This window comes from Rutidosis leptorrhynchoides, chromosome 3, assembly GCF_046630445.1.
Source record: "Rutidosis leptorrhynchoides isolate AG116_Rl617_1_P2 chromosome 3, CSIRO_AGI_Rlap_v1, whole genome shotgun sequence".
Classification (NCBI taxonomy): domain Eukaryota; kingdom Viridiplantae; phylum Streptophyta; class Magnoliopsida; order Asterales; family Asteraceae; genus Rutidosis; species Rutidosis leptorrhynchoides.
In genome coordinates, this window is record NC_092335.1 from 683,996,136 (window position 1) to 684,018,529 (window position 22,394).

At 32.7% G+C, this 22,394-nt stretch overlaps 1 protein-coding gene across 11 annotated transcripts; it reads right to left on the reverse strand.

The window, feature by feature from the left end:
• On the reverse strand, positions 1–9,720 carry LOC139899452 (alpha-mannosidase At3g26720-like). 11 transcript variants are annotated; one of them, XM_071882279.1, is made up of 14 exons: positions 9,488–9,719; positions 9,273–9,365; positions 9,058–9,150; positions 8,837–8,877; positions 8,724–8,751; positions 8,598–8,638; positions 8,485–8,512; positions 8,372–8,404; positions 8,223–8,276; positions 7,979–8,065; positions 7,769–7,904; positions 7,576–7,665; positions 7,319–7,429; positions 1–828 (listed from the first exon to the last, which is right to left on the reverse strand). In XM_071882279.1, the coding sequence occupies exons 10-14, from the start codon at positions 8,032–8,034 to the stop codon at positions 649–651; spliced, it is 573 nt and encodes a 190-aa protein (XP_071738380.1). In that variant the 5' UTR covers positions 8,035–8,065; positions 8,223–8,276; positions 8,372–8,404; positions 8,485–8,512; positions 8,598–8,638; positions 8,724–8,751; positions 8,837–8,877; positions 9,058–9,150; positions 9,273–9,365; positions 9,488–9,719; the 3' UTR covers positions 1–648. The 11 variants fall into 11 exon arrangements, with proteins under 11 accessions (XP_071738380.1, XP_071738378.1, XP_071738381.1 ...); XM_071882277.1 differs by lacking the exon at positions 8,372–8,404 and having other exon boundaries at positions 9,488–9,718; XM_071882280.1 differs by lacking the exons at positions 8,372–8,404; positions 8,485–8,512.
• Positions 9,721–22,394: the final 12,674 nt, after the last annotated feature.

The window sequence follows — 22,394 nt, forward strand, 5'->3', positions numbered from 1 at the left end:
TTACAATTATACGTGTTAATAGTTATACAAATGATATAGGTTCGTGAATCCGAGGCCAACCTTACACTTGTTCAATGATGTTATATGTATTTTTACTACAAAATACATTAGGTGAGTATATAGTCCCTTTTAAACTCTAAATATTTTTGGGCTGAGAATACATGCGCTGTTTTTATAAATGATTTACGTTATGGACACAAGTGATCAAAAATAAATTCTACGTTGAGTTGTACCATGGCATATCTCTTTATACTTGGTAACTGCTAATTACGTGAGGAGCGTAAACGCGAATCCTGTTGATAGATCTATCGGGCTGACATCCCCAACCGGGCTGGACGACCAGCATTTAACGGTTGCACAGTACTTCGTTCTCGTTACTACACTTGGTACGGTGTAGGGTTTATTTAAGAGTATGCTGCTGTGACTTTTAGTTAAGTATGGTTACCAAGTGCTCAACGTCTTTTCTATACACGAGGAGTGTATTATGTATAAATATGAAATCTTGTGGTCCATAGTTATAACGCTGCTAGCATCAAACCTATATATCTCACCAACTTTATGTTGACATTTTAAAGCATGTTATTCTCAGGTACGAATTAAGTCTTCTGCTGTGCATTAGCTCATGTTAAGAACATTACTTGGAGTCGATCAACGCGATGGGACCAGATATTGATGATTTCGTCCAGGGGGACTTGGACGGGGTTTGACATAAACCCTAAACACTACTAATTTGTCTTCTTCGTTGCCATTCAACATGATATCCCAGGGTAGCTGATTTTCCTCCGTTTTTCTGAACATGCAATGTCCGTATGCAGTACGATAGACAACCTGTAAAAACAATAGTAGCAAAATTATCAGTACTAAGCCATTTCACCCATCCATCTTAATGTACTACCCATAAAATGGTAACCAACATCTAGTAGTAAACATTAAAGTAGGTAATCCTATAACTTTATAGAAGGAAACGACAAAACAACTTTTAAAAGTACAAACAAACATATATAACTGAACAAAAGGAAATGATCAATTAAATTCAAAATCAAACTTATATAATTATATGAAATACCACCATTCTTGACCCATTATGAATTCTAAAACCCATTTTAATCCTAATATGTGTTATAATTCAGTAGGCTTATAACTACCTTTAGTGGTTTGATTCTTGATGTTATAATTCAGTAGGCTTATAACTACCTTTAGTGGTTTGATTCTTGATTAAGAATACTAATAATGAAGTGTAAGAACAAAGATGATAATGGAGAAAGAAAGAAACACTTTGTAAGTGTGTGAAATGGTGCAAGTTTAATGCTTGCATTCATGAGTATTTATAGCCTAAAATCTCAATATAAAAATACATACTTTGTGTACCAAAATTGACTATATGTATACACCAAAATTGACTATCCATATCTATATTATTATTATTATTATAACACTCCCCCTTGGATAGCAATTTTATTTTGTTGAAGATCAACTATAAATTACTGCCTCGTTAAAAACCTTGCTAAAGAAAACCTAGTGGGAAAAAACTTTAGCTAAGGGAAAAAGAGTGCAGCATGGAGTTGACTCCCCCTCAAGTAGACATCGCTTCAGCTGTTACATCTTTTGAACATGTCTCATGCCAATGTTATGAACGTGTGTTCTGAAAATAGCAGTTGGAAGTGCTTTCGTGAAAAGATCAGCAGAGTTTTTGCTGGATTGAACATATCTCATTTCAATCTCGTTGTCCTTAATGAGATTTTGAGTGTATGAGAAAAATCTAGGAGGTATGTGTTTGGTTCGGTCACTTTTGATATACCCTTCTTTCATCTATGTTATGCAAGCTGCATTATCTTCATAGATAATTGTTGGACTTTTATCGCGTTCTAGTCCACAAGAATCAGTAATGATTTGTGTCATTGATCTCAACCAAAAACATTCCCGAGTAGCTTCATGTAATGCAATCACTTCGGCATGATTTGACGATGTAGCAACAAGTGTTTGTTTTTGAGAACGCCATGATATTGCAGTACCTCCATTTAGGAATACATATCCAGTTTGAGATTTAGCTTTATGTGGATCAGATAAATAACCTGCATCTGCATAACCAACCAAATCTTGTTTTGATTCGTTAGAATAAAATAATCCTAAATCAGTAGTTCCTCGAAGGTATCGAAATATGTGTTTGATCCCATTCCAGTGTCTTTTGGTAGGAGCAGAGCTGAACCTTGCCAACAAATTAACTGCAAAAGAAATGCCAGGTCTTGTACAATTTGTAAGATACATAAGAGCTCCAATTGCACTAAGATATGGTACTTCTGGTCCAAGAATGTCTTCTTGATCTTCACATGGACGAAATGGATCAGCTTCAACATTGAGTGATCTAACAACCATAGGAGTACTTAATGGTTTTGCCTTGTCCATATTGAAACGTTTCAAAATCTTTTCAGTATATGTTGTTTGATGTACAAGTAAACCATTAGGCATATGCTCAATTTGTAAACCAAGGCAATACTTGGTTTTTCCGAGATCTTTCATTTCAAATTCTTTCTTTAGAAGTTGAATGGCTTCATGGATCTCTTTATTTGTACCTATGATGTTAAGATCATCAACATAAACAGCTATGATCACATATCCGGATGTTGTTTTCTTAATGAAAACACAAGGGCAAGTAAGATTATTTGTATACCCTTTGCTTATCAAGTAATCACTTAATCGGTTATACCACATACGTCCCGATTGTTTTAACCCATATAAAGATCTTTGTAATTTAATCGAATACATTTCTTTGGGTTTTGCATTTGATGCTTCTGGTACCTTAAATCCTTCAGGTATCTTCATATATATATCACTATCAAGTGATCCATATAGATAAGCAGTCACAACATCCATGAGATGCATTTCTAAATTTTTAGAAACTGCCAGGCTGATTAAGTATCTAAAAGTAATTGCATCCATAACAGGGGAATAAGTTTCTTCATAATCAATTCCTGGTCTTTGAGAAAAACCTTGAGCTACAAGTCTAGCTTTATACCTTGTAACTTCATTTTTCTCATTTCTTTTTCGGACAAAAATCCATCTGTATCCTACAGGTTTCACATCTTTAGGAGTGAGAATGATGGATCCGAAAACCTTTCTTTTATTGAGTGATTCTAATTCAGCTCGTATTGCTTCTTTCCATTGAGCCCAATCATGTCTATTTTGACATTCAACCATAGATGTTGGTTCTGGATCATCATCATTATTCATGATGTCATACGCAACATTAAATGAAAATTTCTCATCAAGATTTTTCATTTCATTTCGGTTCCATAATATTTTTGAATATGCATAATTGATTGCAATTTCTGTATTGACATCATCAATCTCCTCTGCAGTAGGAGTACTGATTTGTGGTTCTTCTTGAACACTTTCTTTTACTTCATTATCAGCTGATTTTCTTTTTCGAGGATTTTTATCCTTTGAACCAATTGGTCTTCCACGTTTCTGACGTGGCAAAGATTCATGAGTGACGTTATTGCCAGCTTTTGGAATTTCAATTCGAGCTGGAGTATTTACTGCTGGTATATATGATTTTGTCACCGTTTTTGTATCTGTAAATGCATCTGGCAATTGATTTGCAAGTTCTTGTATATGCATTATCTTTTGAACTTCTGTCTCGCATTCTTTTGTGCGAGGATCAAGATACTTTAATTGAGGTTCACACCATGAAACATCATTTTCTTTATTTTTCATTTCTCCCCCTAATCTAGGGAACAATGTTTCATTAAAATGACAATCAGCAAAACGTGCTGTAAAAACGTCACCTGTCATAGGTTCAATATACCTTAATATTGAAGATGTTTCATATCCAACATATATTCCCAACCTCCTTTGAGGACCCATTTTTGTACGTTGTGGTGTCGCAATTGGAACATACACTGCACAACCAAATGTTCTAAGATGGGAAATATTTGGCTCTTGACCAAAAGCAAGTTGTAGGGGGGAATATTTATGACTTGCACTTGGTCTGATGCGAATCAATGCAGCAGCATGTAAAATTGCATGACCCCATATAGATACAGGGAGTTTTGTTCTCATTATCAATGGTCTAGCGATTAACTGTAAACGTTTAATCAATGACTCGGCTAAACCATTTTGTGTATGCACATGAGCAACAGAATGTTCAACAACAATTCCTATAGACATGCAATAGTCATTAAATGCTTGAGATGTAAATTCACCAGCATTATCAAGTCTCACCCTTTTAATGGTGTAATCAGGAAAATGAGCTCTCAATTTAATAATTTGGGCAAGAAATTTTGCAAATGCCACATTACGGCTTGATAACAGACAAACATGAGACCATCTGCTAGATGCGTCTATTAGAACCATGAAATATCTAAATGGTCCACATGGTGGATGAATTGGTCCACATATATCACCTTGAATTCTTTCAAGAAACATTGGTGATTCTTTCTCAACCTTAAGTGGTGAGGGTCTAGTTATCAATTTTCCAAGAGAGCAAGATGTACATGGAACCATTGTATCATGATGGATTTTTCTATCCTTTAGTGGATGTCCATGAGTACATTCAATAATCCTTTTCATCATTGTTGATCCTGGATGGCCTAATCTGTTATGCCATAAACTGAATACACCAGGATCAATATATTTTTCGTTAACTACCATATGTATTTCTGGTACATTTATATGTGTATAATGTAATCCAGAACTAAGTCTTGGCAGTTTTTCAACCACATGACTCTTGTCAGTGATACTTAAATATTTCTCATTTTCTGTTGTCACTGACTGATAATCATACCCGTTAAGGTATATGTCGGAGAAACTCAATAAATTTCTGCTTGACTTGGGAGAAAATAAGGCATCATTTATTAAAAATTTTGTACCATTTGGTAGTATGAAATTTGCCTTTCCTATCCCTTTTATCAAGTTAGCAGGTCCTGATATTGTATGTATAGTTCCTTCCGTTGGTTTTAGATCAATAAAATATTTCTCGGATTTAAGTATAGTGTGTGTAGTTCCACTGTCTGCTATACAGAGATCTCCACCACTTGATTGATGTTGTATTCCAGCAAAATTCATATTGAACTTCATATATAAGAAATAAATAGTGAGTACATTAATATTACACAATATTTTAAACGCAAATAGATAGTACTGAAACATTTAGCAAACATAATGACAAAGACAGACGATATTAAATCGTTTATTTTTCGAAAGACACACAACTTAAACATTCAAGAAATCTTCATATAAATCAGATGGTTTCTCAGTGGCTGTTGGATCGACGTTATCCACAAAGTTTACTTCCTTTTCTTTATCTTTCAGCGAATCCTGATACATCTTAACAAGATGTTTAGATGTTCGGCAAGTATTAGCCCAGTGGCCCATTCTACCACATCTGTAGCAAGATTCTTCAGAATTTTTAGAAGAATTTTCTTCAACATCTTGTTTAATGGGCTTGTTTTGTGGTTGATATTTATATTTTCGTGGATTACTATTTCTTTGACCACCACGGCCACGACCACGACCACGTCCACGCCCATTACCATTACCATAAGGATGGTTTCTACCATAGTTATGGCTTTTGGCATGATGATGGTGATGGTTATTATAACCACGACCTTGCCCGCGTCCTTGTCCCTGTTTATAATTATTTGCAGTATTTGCTTCAGGGATTGCAAGTGTACCAGTAGGACGGGATTGCTGATTTTTCATTAATAGCTCATCATTTTGCTCTGCAACTAAGAGATATGAATTAAGTTCAGGATATGTTTTGAACTTTAGCATTCTCAAATTTCTTTGCACTGTGATGTTTGCAGCATTCATTGTGGAGAAAGTTTTCTCCATCATGTCTGCATCACTAATTTCATGTCCACAGAATTTAAGTTGTGAACATGTATTATACAGAGCTGAGCTATATTCATTTACTTTCTTAAAGTCTTGGAACCTTAATGTTCTCCATTGTTCCATTGCAGCTGGAAGTAAAATTTCTCTTTGATTATTGAATCTGCTTTTGAGACCTTCCCATAAAACATGGGGATCTTCTACAGTCACATAATTATTTTGTAAGCATTCATCAATATGTTGATGAATAAAGCAACATGCCGTAGCTTGTTCTTTTTCAGAACAAGTGTTGTTTTCATTTATGGTTTCAAGAATGCCCATTGATTTAAGATGCATTTTTACTTTTATAACCCATGGCATGTAGTTGTTTCCAGTTGATTCTAAAGGAGTAAATTTAAGCTTTTCCAGATTCGACATTTTCTATTATCAAAAATTAAAACAAACATCATGATAAATTAGAGTCAATTTATATTCATAAGTATATAAACATTAAACATAAATTTAATATAACATAAATGATAAGTAGGTGACAGTGTCGACCATGTGTAAGCAATCATAAATAAATGTTATATAACAAAAATATAAATATTAGTAAACATAAATGAAAATTTGGCGACAGTGTCGACCATATATTTTTTCAGGTGGTATAACCGACCTATATCATTCTGGTGGTATAACCGACCATATATCATTTTGGTGGTATAACCGACCATATATCATTTTGGTGGTATAACCGACCATATATCATTTTGGTGGCAGAGCCAACCATATTTAGTATTAAGATTATCGTGCTGATAACGTGTTATAATTCAGTAGGCTTATAACTACCTTTAGTGGTTTGATTCTTGATGTTATAATTCAGTAGGCTTATAACTACCTTTAGTGGTTTGATTCTTGATTAAGAATACTAATAATGAAGTGTAAGAACAAAGATGATAATGGAGAAAGAAAGAAACACTTTGTAAGTGTGTGAAATGGTGCAAGTTTAATGCTTGCATTCATGAGTATTTATAGCCTAAAATCTCAATATAAAAATACATACTTTGTGTACCAAAATTGACTATATGTATACACCAAAATTGACTATCCATATCTATATTATTATTATTATTATTATAACAATATGATTTTTTTTACCTATTATAACGCCAATGTAACTTGTAAAACCCATTATAACTCATTATGACCAATTATGACCCATTATGACTTTCTAAACCCATTATAACCATGTTGACCCATTATGACTTTACAACCTATTTTTACCCAAATTTGGCTTTTAAAACCTATTATAACCCTAATTTGACTTTTAAAACCCATTATAACCCTAATTTGACTTTTAAAACCCATTATAACCCATGATGACTTTCAGAACACATTCCAACCATGTTGACCCATTATGACTTTTAAAAACTATTATAATCCCAAATTCACTTTTATGGTGCACTTGACTTTGCAAATTAACTTTCTAGACTCTAACTAACACAGTTACCTCATGTCCAGGGGTGTCGATAAAAACGCATGACCTCATAATGCCATCAATAGGAACTTGAACCTTATATGCAATTCCTTGTGTAATGCTAACAGCTTCAGAAGCTGGTACCTGCAATATACTCGGTGTCAAATTTTAGTAAGTCACTTTCAATTTATATGCAATTACAATGCACGTACAATTATTTATATGAAGTCTAGCACTTTATTAATGAAAGTAGCATTTTTATGTAATTTTTGTAAGCATGCATAGAATACCTGCTGAAACACACCAGCTGTTTTCTCATAGTTGGAACTTGATCTTGAAGCTGTTAAAGACTCTAATGAAGAAGCAACTAATTCTGATGCCTGCAGATACATGAAACTATAATATCGAATGTAATTTTCATTTCAGTTACTATTAATTATTGAGAAAAATAGATATGCTCCTTGATATCAGATAAAATCCTACGTCTGCATAGCCCTTTGAGATACGCAATGCATTTTCAGCAGCCACATGTTGACTTTGTGTACCGCTAACTGCAGCATGATATTGGGCTATTGCCAACGCATTAGCCAGGGCATTTGTATTTGGTCCAGAACTATACCTACCTTTAAGAAACAATAAAATTAGTCACGTAAAAAAACGTTACATATATGAAGAATTTGTGCATATACGTACCTGAACTTGCAACAATGATACAAAATTAGAATCTCTCGAGCAAACAAATCACCCATTAGTATGAATGTTTTACCTTCAGCATCAAATCTGCAAAAATTGTCGATCAGAGTAAAATCGAATAGCTACATATACTCCAAAAATACAAGTTTAAGGCTTGAAACCCTAAAGGTCACCAAACAAACCATCACTATAACACATTCTGTATATTAGTATATGAAATATGCATTAATTAATATAATCTGACCTTATTCAAACTAATTAAAAGGCAATACAGTTGTAATGCATCACTCCACCAGATCTGAAAAAACAATTTTACCGAAATAAAATATGCAAAGTGAAATTAAAGTTAATCTCATATATATACAGCCTATAGATACAAATAAAAAAACTTACTTTTTAACTCTAAAGTTAACCTATATATACAGCCTAAAGTTAACCAAAACATGAACGGAAAAACCGAATTAGTAAAAAAATAACATAAAGTTAATCGATTGAAGATAGGTTACTTTTTAACTCTAATTTCTCAGTCAATTCCTACAAAAAGAACAAAGTAAATACATGTTACTTGATCAGTGATAACCAAAATCATCTTCGATAAAATATATATCGGTTAGTAAACCTTTTTGGCAGCTTCTTCACTGAGGTTGAGCCCAAAACCGACTACAAATACATCATCATCGGTCGAATTAAAAAATCAAGAACAAAAATATGGTTAAAAATGATTAATCGATTGAAGATAGCTTACTTTTTAACTCTAATTTCTCAGTCAATTCCTACAAAAAGAACAAAGTAAATACATGTTACTTGATCAGTGTTAACCAAAATGATCTTCGACAAAATATATATCGCTGAGTAAACCTTTTTGGCAGCTTCTTCACTGAGGTTGAGCCCAAAACCGACTACAAATACATCATCATCGGTCGAATTAAAAAATCAAGAACAAAAATACGGTTGAAAATGACGATATCATCATCATCAGTCAGATTCAAAAATCACACATCAGTACACTAAAGCAAAATCGATTTAAAAAGAAAAAATAAAAAAGAAGAAACATAGATGTAACAAAATGAAAGCTTTACCTGATGCACATCAACCTTCAAAACAACAAAAAATGGTAAAACCCTAATATGTAGATGTCGCCAGGTGAGAAAAACACCAACCCTAAATTGCTTCTGACGATATCATCAGCATCAGTCAGATTCAAAAATCACACATCAGTACAGTAAAGCAAAATCGATTTAAAAAGAAAAAATAAAAAAGAAGAAACATAGATGTAACAAAATGAAAGCTTTACCTGATGCACATCAACCTTCAAAACAACAAAAAATGGTAAAACCCTAATCTGTAGATGTTGCCAGGTGAGAAAAACACCAACCCTAAATTGCTTCTGACGATATCAACAGCATCAGTCAGATTCAAAAATCACACATCAGTACAGTAAAGCAAAATCGATTTAAAAAGAAAAAATAAAAAAGAAGAAACATAGATGTAACAAAATAAAAGCTTTACCTGATGCATATCAACCTTCAAAACAACAAAAAATGGTAAAACCCTAATCTGTAGATGTCGCCAGGTGAGAAAAACACCAACCCTAAATTGCTTCAATTGTTGTTTGGTTGTTTGGTGGAAAGTAATTGGGTGTTGAAAGGAAAAGTGAAGGTATGGAGGTATGGATTGAAGGTATGGTAGTAGGTATGGTGCAGATGAAAATGAATTTTCTTTTCCCGTTCAAAATATTGTGTGGTGGATAGAGGGTGCAAATCGTGAGCAGTGAAAAAGTAGTGGGAATTTGCTGAGGTGGACCAATGGGAGCACATAAAAAATGGCTGCTATTAGTATGTGGGTAATAATGTGATAAAACTCCTTTGTGTCATTACTTTAGACATACAAGACAAAAAATGGGTAAAATAAAAGGGATAAAACTAGAAAGTAAATAAATAGGTACATGTGTAACGACCCGACTTTTTCGACTTATATTTATATTTTATACTTTCACGAATCTGCGTATATGTATGTACTGAGCTAGATAATATTCTGGTATCATTATCCATGTTAATTACTTTCGTTAATATCTTAAAACGTGTTATTAAGTACTTAATTACTTAACTTGATCCTCGAATGCTTTTGTGACCGTTAGTCAACAGTCATTTAGAACGAGATACGTACTTGGTACACGTTAAACTTTGGTCATAATTGGAGTATTATGACTACTTAATCCTAATTGTTATTTCTTAATGACAATTACTTAACTTGTTGGTTGCTTAATTACGTTTAGTAACTTATTAATGTGCTTAGTTAATTACATGGACTTATCACATGTTTTAACCTCATGCCACATGCTAGCCAACATACCTACATCACCATTGTACCACCACCATGGACCACCCTCCCACACCCCTTGAAACTGTCGGCCTTGGTGGCTTTTTTTCAAAATTGTTTTTTTTTTCCTTTTCTTTTACTACATATAAACCCTGAATCCATCTCATTTCACACATATCATTCCCTCACTACTTTCTCACACTAAGAAATCCTCTCTAGTTGTAAGTTTTAAACTTCTTTTCATTCTTTCTTTCTTTCTTTCTAAAACCGTAGCATCATCATCATTCTAATTATTCTTGGACTTTGGTTTTTGTAACTTGAATCCTTATACTATCTTGCAAGCTTCAATCTCTTGTATGATGAAGAAGCAAGAACAAGGATCAAAGCTTTGTAGCTTTTGGTTCTACATTAAAACTTGTAAAGATCTTGTCACGACCCGGAAAATTTCGACTAATTCTAAACCAAACTCTCGATACGATATTGTATTTCTGACATGATAAGCTAATTCAGTTATGTTAAATCTCAAAAATTTTGAACTGTTTCATGAAATCATTTGACCTTGACTATTCCCGACGATTCACGAACCATTGTTTGTAAATATATGTGTATATATAAATATATGTGTATATGTATATATATATAATGACTTGAATTAAATTAATTAAACTATTATTGTATATATAAATATATGAATATTACTTGTATATATATTAAATTTAATTTCTTAACATATATATTCATTTGTGTAATAAAACTTGCTATTTAAAACTGTATATATATATATATATATATATATATATATATATATATATATATATATATATATATATATATATATATATATATATATATAGAGTAATTGGAAAATGAATGATTTCGAGCTTAATTAGTAAACGTCAGTAATACTCGGTTGATGTTTTGTTAGTTTTAATATAGATATTGTACATGTTCATGAGGGATTGAAATAAAAGTTGGACTGTAAATTGATTACGAAGATTGTAGATTTGTCCAAAATATTTTTACCTTTTTAAGATTAAATATTAGTACTCCGTACATGTAAATTGGAACAGAAAATAAATAATTATCGAATTTTTTTATCAGGTTTCAAACAGTTAATGAGTGAAATAATTAAATATATTTAATCTAAAAATTAGGGATTTTTAGGAACACTTTTATACGTTACTGTTTAGCAATGGACACGATTTAGTCATCCGGGAAAAACTGTCAGTAGGAATAAACAAAATAGGAGGCTGCTAGGAATTTAAAACGTTTAGTATTTATTATTATATTATTAATAGAAATATCTTATTATATAACTTTTTGTTCTAAATTGATCCGTGAATTAAGTTGGACACAATATTACTATACTAGTCACTGTTTGAGTTTTGGTTTTTCTCGCAACATACAATATGCAGAGTAATATACATATATACATATAATTATATATATATATAACTCTACCATCACCACAATTTATGATTCAACATTCATAGTAAACCACAAAACCCACATTTTTTCGAACCCCTTCACACCACCGTCGACCACCAATTGAACCACCACACCCTACAACCCATACACCACCTTCGGTCATTAATCCATAACCACCACCTCACCATCCGTCACCTTTGTTGAAACACCTCAACCGAAGACCACCTTACACCACCTATCAATCACCAAAACCCAATTTGATTGTTGGTTGTACTAAACTGAACGCCACCCTTTACCTGCAATTTTTCTGTTTATCTTCAATGCCATCAACCCTTTACCACCTTCAAGTACTTCATCTCCTTTGTAGCTACAACCCATCACGCAAACCCACTATAAACCACCCATGTAAATCACCAACAACCCTACTGCCTACTTCGGTTTTTCTGTTCCTTCCTCGTTGAACAAACACCATGAATCACCTGCAACTCCTTCCCTGTTTCTTTCCTTTTGGTCTAGCACCACTACAAACCACCACCATTAACGGTACTGCAGCTGTGTTTGTTTCCCTGTTTAAATAACCACGAAACCCACTTCTGTTTCCTGCTTTGATCGAGTGCTACTGTTACTTTTACTGAACGGTTCACAATCAAACCTCGAGACCATCATCTTCAAAACACCAACCCAGGTACACCATCGACAACCATCTAACCAACACATTTAATCATCATCTTAACGCGATGATTATTCAGTTTAAATGTTTGATGTTGCAACCGTCAACCACCACTCCATCATCACCCTTGTTTTCTATTCTATTCATAACCACCACAGTCTCCACCGCTGCCATGTATCACCACAAACCACCTAATAAACAACTCGGTTACAGCAGCCCTACTGCTGTGTTTTTGCTTCTCTTTTCTATTATCGTTCAACAAATAAGTTAATGATGATAGTGAGTGCTGTAAGTGGCGGTAACCATAGGATTATGTTTCGTTTAAACCCATTGAACAACGAAGATCGAAGTTAGCTGGAGATAAAGATGAGAGTGACCCATCGTCACACCTGTGAAGTGTGAGGAAATCGCCAACTCTACTGATGCTCCACCTATTTTCCTTTATGATTTCTTTTTCCTGGCTGAACCCCACCATCCACTAAATCCTTGTTCCATTTGAACTAAAACATGATATTGGTTTGATTAACTGGGCCGTGTAAATGATTTTTGGGCTTGATTGAGTGCTTGTGGGCTGAGATTTACATTTTTGTAGTTGGGCCAAGGCCCTGTTAGACTATTTGGTGGGCCGTAATTTAACTCCTATTTCTTCTGTTGGTTTGGAACGATGAGTTGATACATGAACTGATAAAATTCGATAATGATAAATGACTATAAGTTAATGATATATGAAAGGATGATGATCATGAGTGTTACTGAATTAATGAAGAAGAAGATTAAAAAAAGGAAATAGGAATACAACGGGTTATATATATATATATATATATATATATATATATATATATATATATATATATATATATATATATATATATATATATATATATATATATATATATATATATATATATATGGGTCGATACATATTTCAGAAAGATAGAAATAGAGGAACTGTTTAGGGGTGTTGTTGATTAACGAGAGGTCGTGGGTTCGAGCCCGGTGCGAGGCATTTTTTTTGGGGAAAGCTTTTAAGGTAGTTTATATATCATTTATATTATTATTATTATTATTATTATTATTATTATTATTATTATTATTATTATTATTATTATTATTATTATTATTGTCATAAACATTAACATTAAAAATTAACATTTTAAGTAAAATTATTACTATCATTAGGATTATTATTATTTTTATCATTATTAATGTTATGATAAGTATTAACATTTTTCTTATCATTATAATTGTAATTATTATTATTATTATTATTATTATTATTATTATTAAGATTACTATTATTATCATTATCATTATTATCAAAACTATCATTATTATTATTTTCACTAAACATGATTTTTATATATAATTTTATTTACATTATTTTTATTATCATTATTATTATCATTAATATTATTATTATTACAGTATTATTATTACTACAAACATAATAACATTATTTACATAAATATTTACATATAACAAATTTTGATTTAATAACATAATACTAAGTATATAGATATATATGTATTAGTATAACTATATGTATAAATGTTAATATACAAAATAAATATGCATATAACCTTTGAAATAACAAATATATTACTAAATTAAATAAGTAATATACATAAACTAGTTGATTATTATTACATGTTGATTATAAGCGTTAATATATATACTTGATATAGGTTCGTGAATCCAAGGCCAACCCTACATTTGTTAAATGTCGTCATATGTATTTTTACTACAAAATACAATATCGTGAGTTTCATTTGCTCCCTTTTTAATTGCTTTTGCAATATATATTTTTGGGCTGAGAATACATGCGCTGTTTTATAAATGTTTACGAAATAGACACAAGTACTTAAAATACATTCTACGTTGAGTTGTACCACTGACATACTTCCCTGTAGCTTGGTAACTACTATTTACATGTGGTATTGTAAACGCGAATCCTGTTGATAGATCTATCGGGCCTGACAACCCCAACCGGACTGGACGACCAGTATTCAACGGTTGCACAGTACTTCGTTTCGTTACTACACTTGGTACAGTGTAGGGAGATTTCATAATAAAGGGAATATGCGACGTTGATTAAATATTAAGTATGGTTACCAAGTGCTCAACCACTTAGAATGCTTTATAAACACTTGCGAGTGTATTATGTTTATGATTATGAAATCTTGTGGTCTATTAGTATATTGAGATGATTGTTATGATAAACCTATGAACTCACCAACCTTTTGGTTGACACTTTTAAGCATGTTTATTCTCAGGTATGAAAGAAATCTTCCGCTGTGCATTTGCTCATTTTAGAGATATTACTTGGAGTCATTCATGGCATATTTAGGCCAGTACCTCGCAATGGGACCAGATGTTGATGACTTCGTCCAGGTGGATAAGGACGAGTTTTTACATTTGGTATCAGAGCGTTGGTCCTAGCGAACCAGGTCTTGCATTAGTGTGTCTAACTGAAGTTGTTAGGATGCATTAGCGAGTCTGGACTTCGACCTTAGCTGCATATTATAAGTATTGTTTATTATTCCTAGTGGAAAATTTCTGCTTAGCATTCCTAAGTCTAGACACGTCTTACTGCCTTTATTGCATAGATAGTGTATAGACAGATTCATATCCTAGCGTATCAGTTACTATAAACTTTGTCCGACAGCTTCCGAAGATTCCTCCGTGACTTATAGGATTTTGGTATTGTATATACATAGGTAAATTATGTATTGGAGCATACCAAACTAAATCTTATAATCTTTTTCATATCTAAAATACTTTATCTAACCGTACAAGATGGAACTCACAACAAGTTCAAATTCCTCGAATTTCGACAGCTATTCCGACATGGATATTCACTCCAGCTTCGAAAGCAGCGTCACTAGAATGAATCAATCAATCAGTCATCCCCGATTCATCTGACGAGTTCGTAGTCGACTTAATCAATGGAAACGAGAAGAAGGCGATCCTTTCCGTCCACCACATTCCCCTCTTGGCTAAGAACCTGAAGCACTTACCGGCGAACATGTTCGTAATACCATTTTCTTTATCATATCCAGAGTATCTAGTCACGATTATATACTATCTCAAATTCTAGATCTTATTCATCCGCTCGTTCGACCAACAACCATCCCGGAATAATAAAAGAAGTCAACGAATTTCGCGCTCGAGTAATCAATTTTGAGAATATGGTGCAAAATTTACCAGCTCCAGCAACATCACCGGCACCAACAGTACCATCAATAACAGCACCAGTACCATCAACAATCCATGCCTCAACATCTCATTCTATACCTCGAATATAATCATCGTTCTACGTATCGTTCTATCTACTTTATCTTCGTTCTACATATCATTCTACATCGATTATCTTCGCTTTACGTATCGTTCTACCTCATTTATCTTCGTTCGACATGGCGATTATGTAATCTATAATGTTTTAGAGATCATGTAATCTAGTACTAACGATAAATCAAATGAGTTTAATATCTTATTGACTCATTAAATCCATGATTACATCTGAAGAAAATATATATGCAAGTATAATTTCATAACGATAGTAATTAAAATTTTTTTTGTACAAACTGTTAATGGTGAAAATATTTTAACGCGTAGGTAATACCCGAGGAATATTTAGATTTCACATTAATCAGTTACACGGTACATCTGCAAATCTGATTCAACAGTCATTTACTATCCTATTTACATCCACAAGATACAAATCCGTTCACCGCAGAATAACCATTTTCATTCAATTTCATATTTGGCTTTTGACCTATCAAAATTCAACAAGTGGCATAATGAAGAAAACATTGGACAAAATAAAAATTTGATAGAAACAAACGAACTAACTAATTGAAATTTTGTTAGGAATCCACGCTAACTGTTCCTAGCTAACTTATTACATTTTATTTATCGCAATTTATTTATCGTAATTTTATTTATCGTCATTTAATTTCTGTTATTTATTTTACGCATTTTACATATCGGGACACGTATACAAAGTGTATACATGTATAATAATATTCTTGGTACGTCCTAACACAATAAGTATACAATACGTTTTGATAAATCCTAAGACAATACGTACACAATACGTCTTAGTTAAATCTAAGACAATACGTTTACAATACGTCTCTGGGTTGATGCAAAGACAATATGTATACAATACGTCGTTGGGAAATTCTAAGATTATATATATATATATATATATATATATATATATATATATATATATATATATATATATATATATATATATATATATATATATATATATATATATATATATAAACTAATTATTGGACTATCAATTAAGGACTGCCATTATTGGACAATTAAAATGAATTAAAATAATGATTATAACATATGAAACTTAACAATTCTTCAAGTTTGGCACTTGATTTCATCTTAAACCTCATTTGTATCTTGACGATTACAATCTGCGTTCAAACCCTTCATGATTCTTGAACAACACCTCAATCGAGAGAATGAACCAACCGCACTTCACCTACGAAAGGAAAGATTTATGCATATAGTTATTCATCTGAAAAACCCTCGAAAACTGAGTAAATGTTTAACACATAGCCGTGCTAATTCCTTTAGTGTTATTATTACCCAAAATAATTTGGTAATCCCTTTCAAAGTAGCAAATTTTGTCACAGCTCCAGCAAGTCAACTCCGACTTTTCATCTGAAACAACCTTATTATAACCTTGATAAATATGCGTGCTCTTTTATTGCTACCGCGAATCATCCATCATCAATCTCGAATCTTGCAGCATTTCCACTTCAACAGTTATATATACATATAACGAGTAACTCCTGAAAATTTTGATCTTCAATTCTGTAATCCTGAAAAGCACTCTAGCTTACGAATCAGATCTCTGAGTTCTGAAAGTACTGATGAAGCAGCAAAAATTGTAGATGGTCATAATGGCTAAAAGTTTGATGATAAAGAATGGAGTGTTGGAAACACTCAATAGCAAATGAGTACTGGAAAATGAATTGAGCAAACCATGAAGGAGACGGTGGACAAATCAAAAAGAGTAAACATGTACTTAATGAATCCAGACGATTCAGTATCTAACGAAATCTCTAGCGAATATCTTGCTCCTTAATTAGTCTAAATCCTTGCGGACGAATTTCTTCATCATCTTCTAATCTTAAATATTTTAAATTCTAAGATATCATCGTATCTTTCGTTATAAATATCTTAGATATTTCTGAAGATACCTTCATAAATATCTTTATTCGAAATTATCTATCTTTTCGTGCTATCTATGTTACATCATAAAAGAAACTGTTTTAGTTTCTATCTTTCTATAAAATTTGAGTTTAAATTATGGATGATTTTTGGAGAAGTGTATTGAAGCATGAGTTAGTATAATATAATGACGCCGGGCCAACGTGGTTATATTACAGTAAGTCATGCTAAATTTCTAATGTAACGTGATGATGATTCACAGACCTTATCCTCATCATGTGTCATGTTACATAACTCTTTCATTCTACTTAATCTCTAAGCATATCACGGAAATATTTCCTTGATATTTCTATTCTTCCGTAATTCCGACAGTTGCTAATAAATCGTGCTATTACATTTTCTTTCTGATTAGAAGATTCCTTTAATTCCTTGAATTCCGGAAATCCACCATGACTACGTCAAAAGTTAAGACGAAACATTTCACTCTTTTGTGATAGCTTCACTCGTACGCTTCACATGATCGAATCATTTTATCTATAATGATAAAACTCTAATTATCAACTCATATTCTTCATGAAAACATTTTTATTGTTAGCCATGACTACCTCAATCAAATTTCGGGATGAAATTTCTTTAACGGGTAGGTAATGTCACGACCCGGAAAATTTTGACTAATTCTAAACCAAACTCTCGATACTATATTGTATTTCTGACACGATAAGCTAATTCTGTTATGTTAAATCTCAAAAATTTTGAACTGTTTCATGAAATCATTTGACCTTGACTATTCCCGACGATTCACGAACCATTGTTTGTAAATATATATGTATATATAAATATATGTACATGTATATATGTGTGTGTATATATATATATATATAATGACTTGAATTAAATTAATTAAACTATTATTGTATATATAAATATATGAATATTACTTGTATATATATTAAATTTAATTACTTAATATATATATTCATTTGTGTAAAAAAACTTGCTATTTAAAATTGTTTATATATATATATATAGAGTAATTGGAAAATGAATGATTTCGAGCTTAATTAGTAAACGTCAGTAACACTCGGTTGATGTTTAGTTTTAATATAGATATTGTACATGTTCATGAGGGATTGAAATAAAAGTTGGACTGTAAATTGATTACGAAGATTGTAGATTTGTCCAAAATATTTTTACCTTTTTAAGATTAAATATTAGTACTCCGTACATGTAAATTGGAACAGAAAATAAATAATTATCGAATTTTTTTATCAGGTTTCAAACAGTTAATGAGTGAAATAATTAAATATATTTAATCTAAAAATTAGGGATTTTTAGGAACACTTTTATACGTTACTGTTTAGCAATGGACACGATTTAGTCATCCGGGAAAAACTGTCAGTAGGAATAAACAAAATAGGAGGCTGCTAGGAATTTAAAACGTTTAGTATTTATTATTATATTATTAATAGAAATATTTTATTATATAACTTTTTGTTCTAAATTGATCCGTGAATTAAGTTGGACACAATATTACTATACTAGTCACTGTTTGAGTTTTGGTTTTTCTCGCAACATACAATATGCAGAGTAATATACATATATACATATAATTATATATATATAACTCTACCATCACCACAATTTATGATTCAACATTCATAGTAAACCACAAAACCCACATTTTTTCGAACCCCTTCACACCACCGTCGACCACCAATTGAACCACCACACCCTACAACCCATACACCACCTTCGGTCATTAATCCATAACCACCACCTCACCATCCGTCACCTTTGTTGAAACACCTCAACCGAAGACCACCTTACACCACCTATCAATCACCAAAACCCAATTTGATTGTTGGTTGTACTAAACTGAACGCCACCCTTTACCTGCAATTTTTCTGTTTATCTTCACTGCCATCAACCCTTTACCACCTTCAAGTACTTCATCTCCTTTGTAGCTACAACCCATCACACAAACCCACTATAAACCACCCATGTAAATCACCAACAACCCTACTGCCTACTTCGGTTTTTCTGTTCCTTCCTCGTTGAACAAACACCATGAATCACCTGCAACTCCTTCCCTGTTTCTTTCCTTTTGGTCGAGCACCACTATAAACCACCACCATTAAAGGTACTGCAGCTTTGTTTGTTTCCCTGTTTAAATAACCACGAAGCCCACTTCTGTTCCTGCTTTGATCGAGTGCTACTGCTACTTTTACTGAACAGTTCACAATCAAACCTCGAGACCATCATCTTCAAAACACCAACCCAGGTACACCATCGAAAACCATCTAACCAACACCTTTAATCATCATTTTAACGCGATTATTATTCAGTTTAACTGTTTGATGTTGCAACCGTCAACCACCACTCCATCATCACCCTTGTTTTCTGTTCTATTCGTAACCACCACAGTCTCCACCGCTGCCATGTATCACCACAAACCACCTAATAAATAACTCGGTTACAGCAGCCCTACTGCTGTGTTTTTCCTTTTCTTTTCTATTATCGTTCAACAAATAAGTTAATGATGATAGTGAGTGTTGTAAGTGGCGGTAACCGTAGGATTATGTTTTGTTTAAACCCATTGAACAACGAAGATCGAAGTTAGCTGGAGATAAAGATGAGAGCGACCCATCGTCACACCTGTGAAGTGTGAGGAAACCGCCAACTCTACTGATGCTCCACCTATTTTCCTTTATGATTTCTTTTTCCTGGCCGAACCCCACCATCCCCTAAATCCTTGTTCCATTTGAACTAAAACATGATATTGGTTTGATTAACTGGGCCGTGTAAATGATTTTTGGGCTTGATTGAGTACTTGTGGGCTGAGATTTACATTTTTGTACTTGGGACAAGGCCCTGTTAGACTATTTGGTGGGCCGTAATTCAACTCCTATTTCTTCTGTTGGTTTGGAACGATGAGTTGATACATGAACTGATAAAATTCGATAATGATAAATGATTATAAGTTAATGATATATGAAAGGATGATGATCATGAGTGTTACTGAATTAATGAAGAAGAAGATAAAAAAAAGGAAATAGGAATACAACGGGTTATATATATATATATATATATATATATATATATATATATATATATATATATATATATATATATATATATATATATATATATATATATATATATATGGGTCGATACATATTTCAGAAAGATAGAAATAGAGGAACTGTTTAGGGGTGTTGTTGATTAACGAGAGGTCGCGGGTTCGAACCCGGTGTAGATGACCTTTCGTTTAAGACTCGCCTAAATCTGATATACGGTTTAGGATTTATAGTATTCCGAAGTTCACTACGCCTTCGTAACGACGTCATGAAATTTCTGACCTACTCGCGCTTTGACCGTCACCACGGTCAAACGACATCGAGTTAGGATCTGAGTTTCGAACAGCGGTAAGAGGACTCACAAGCGGAGCATTGGCCACTGGACGCGTGTCATTTCAGTTTATGTAGAGGTCATAGCGGCTGTTTGAATTTAGCTTTTCGTTTCGACCTCTATTCTTGTTGAAAACTCACTTTATCTTTTACATATGATGATAATGATGATACTTAAGACTTAACTTACTTACTTTTAAAATTTTTGGGATAACTTACTGACTTAGCAACCATTGACTTAGGTTGAGGACCTTTGGACCGACTTACTACTTGCTTACATTTTCGTATCGACTTTACTGTACATCCACTGTGAGTTATAACTCCCTTTTTACTTTAACTATTTTTGGGACTGAGAATACATGCGCTTTTTATGTTTTACATACTAGACACGAGTACTTTAACTTTGTATATGTGTGGGTAACATAACGGTACAAATTTCCCCTTAGCTCGGTAACGTTTAACTATTGGTTTATGAACCGGTAGACGCGAATCTTAGATATGGATCCATAGGGTTTGACATCCCCACTCGGGCTAGTCGCGCTAGCATTTAACGGGTGTTTAATACTTCGTCTATTTTAACGCACTCGCCTAATGTACTTTTATGGGGTGATATATTATATTTCTTTGTTAAGTTAGTTATCAATCGCTCACGGTTAAGCATATACTTTTCATACTGTTTTGAATACAAATCTCGTGGTCTACATTACTTTCTTGTTTACAATAAAACTATAGTTCACCAACATTCGTGTTGACTTTTTAAAGCATGTTATATCTCAGGTGCTTAGATGAAATTGCTTCCGCTGTAATAGACTTGTTGTGTTAGATTTCCGCTTTGCAATCTCATACGGAGTACTACCCAAATCAACAATCAACTAAACTAAAAATTATAAAATAAATATTAGTGAATCTGTATCATCAATTAACGATTCATATTCAAACAAATATCATAATTTATCATACCAAAAACCATGTAAACTGATCTTTCAAAATTACTATTACTATAAGAATGATAATGTAAATAAAAAAAATAAAAAAAATATATAAGAAGAAGAAGAAGCAAACCTCACATGATATGCAAGTAGCAAGATCAGATCTGAACTAAAAGAGTAGTATTATTTACAGGTAGGTGGGGAAGAGGAAATGAGTAGGAGTGTATTGCCCCAAGACTTAAATGGAATTGAAAGAGTAAAAAGTTGTGTAGGTTGGAAAATGATTTAAGAGGGAGTGTTATAAATTTTTAGGAGGATGGGGCGAGAAATTTGGCGCTATATTTTTAGGTTGTGAAAGTCTTTTAATTTTGTGAACTAAATATTTTTTGGGTAATTAATAAAATGAAAAATAACTTTTAACTGCATACGTTATGTATTTGATAGTAGTTTTAAGGTAT

Bases quoted from the DNA above. Each gene is read 5' to 3' on its own strand.
- LOC139899452 (XM_071882280.1), bottom strand. From the start codon at position 8,034: ATGGGTGATTTGTTTGCTCGAGAGATTCTAATTTTGTATCATTGTTGC. The intron at 7,905-7,978 runs GTACGTATATGC...TCTTAAAGGTAG, and splicing joins TATCATTGTTGCAAGTTCAG to GTATAGTTCTGGACCAAATA. The intron at 7,666-7,768 runs GTAGGATTTTAT...ATGTATCTGCAG, and splicing joins TCTCAAAGGGCTATGCAGAC to GCATCAGAATTAGTTGCTTC.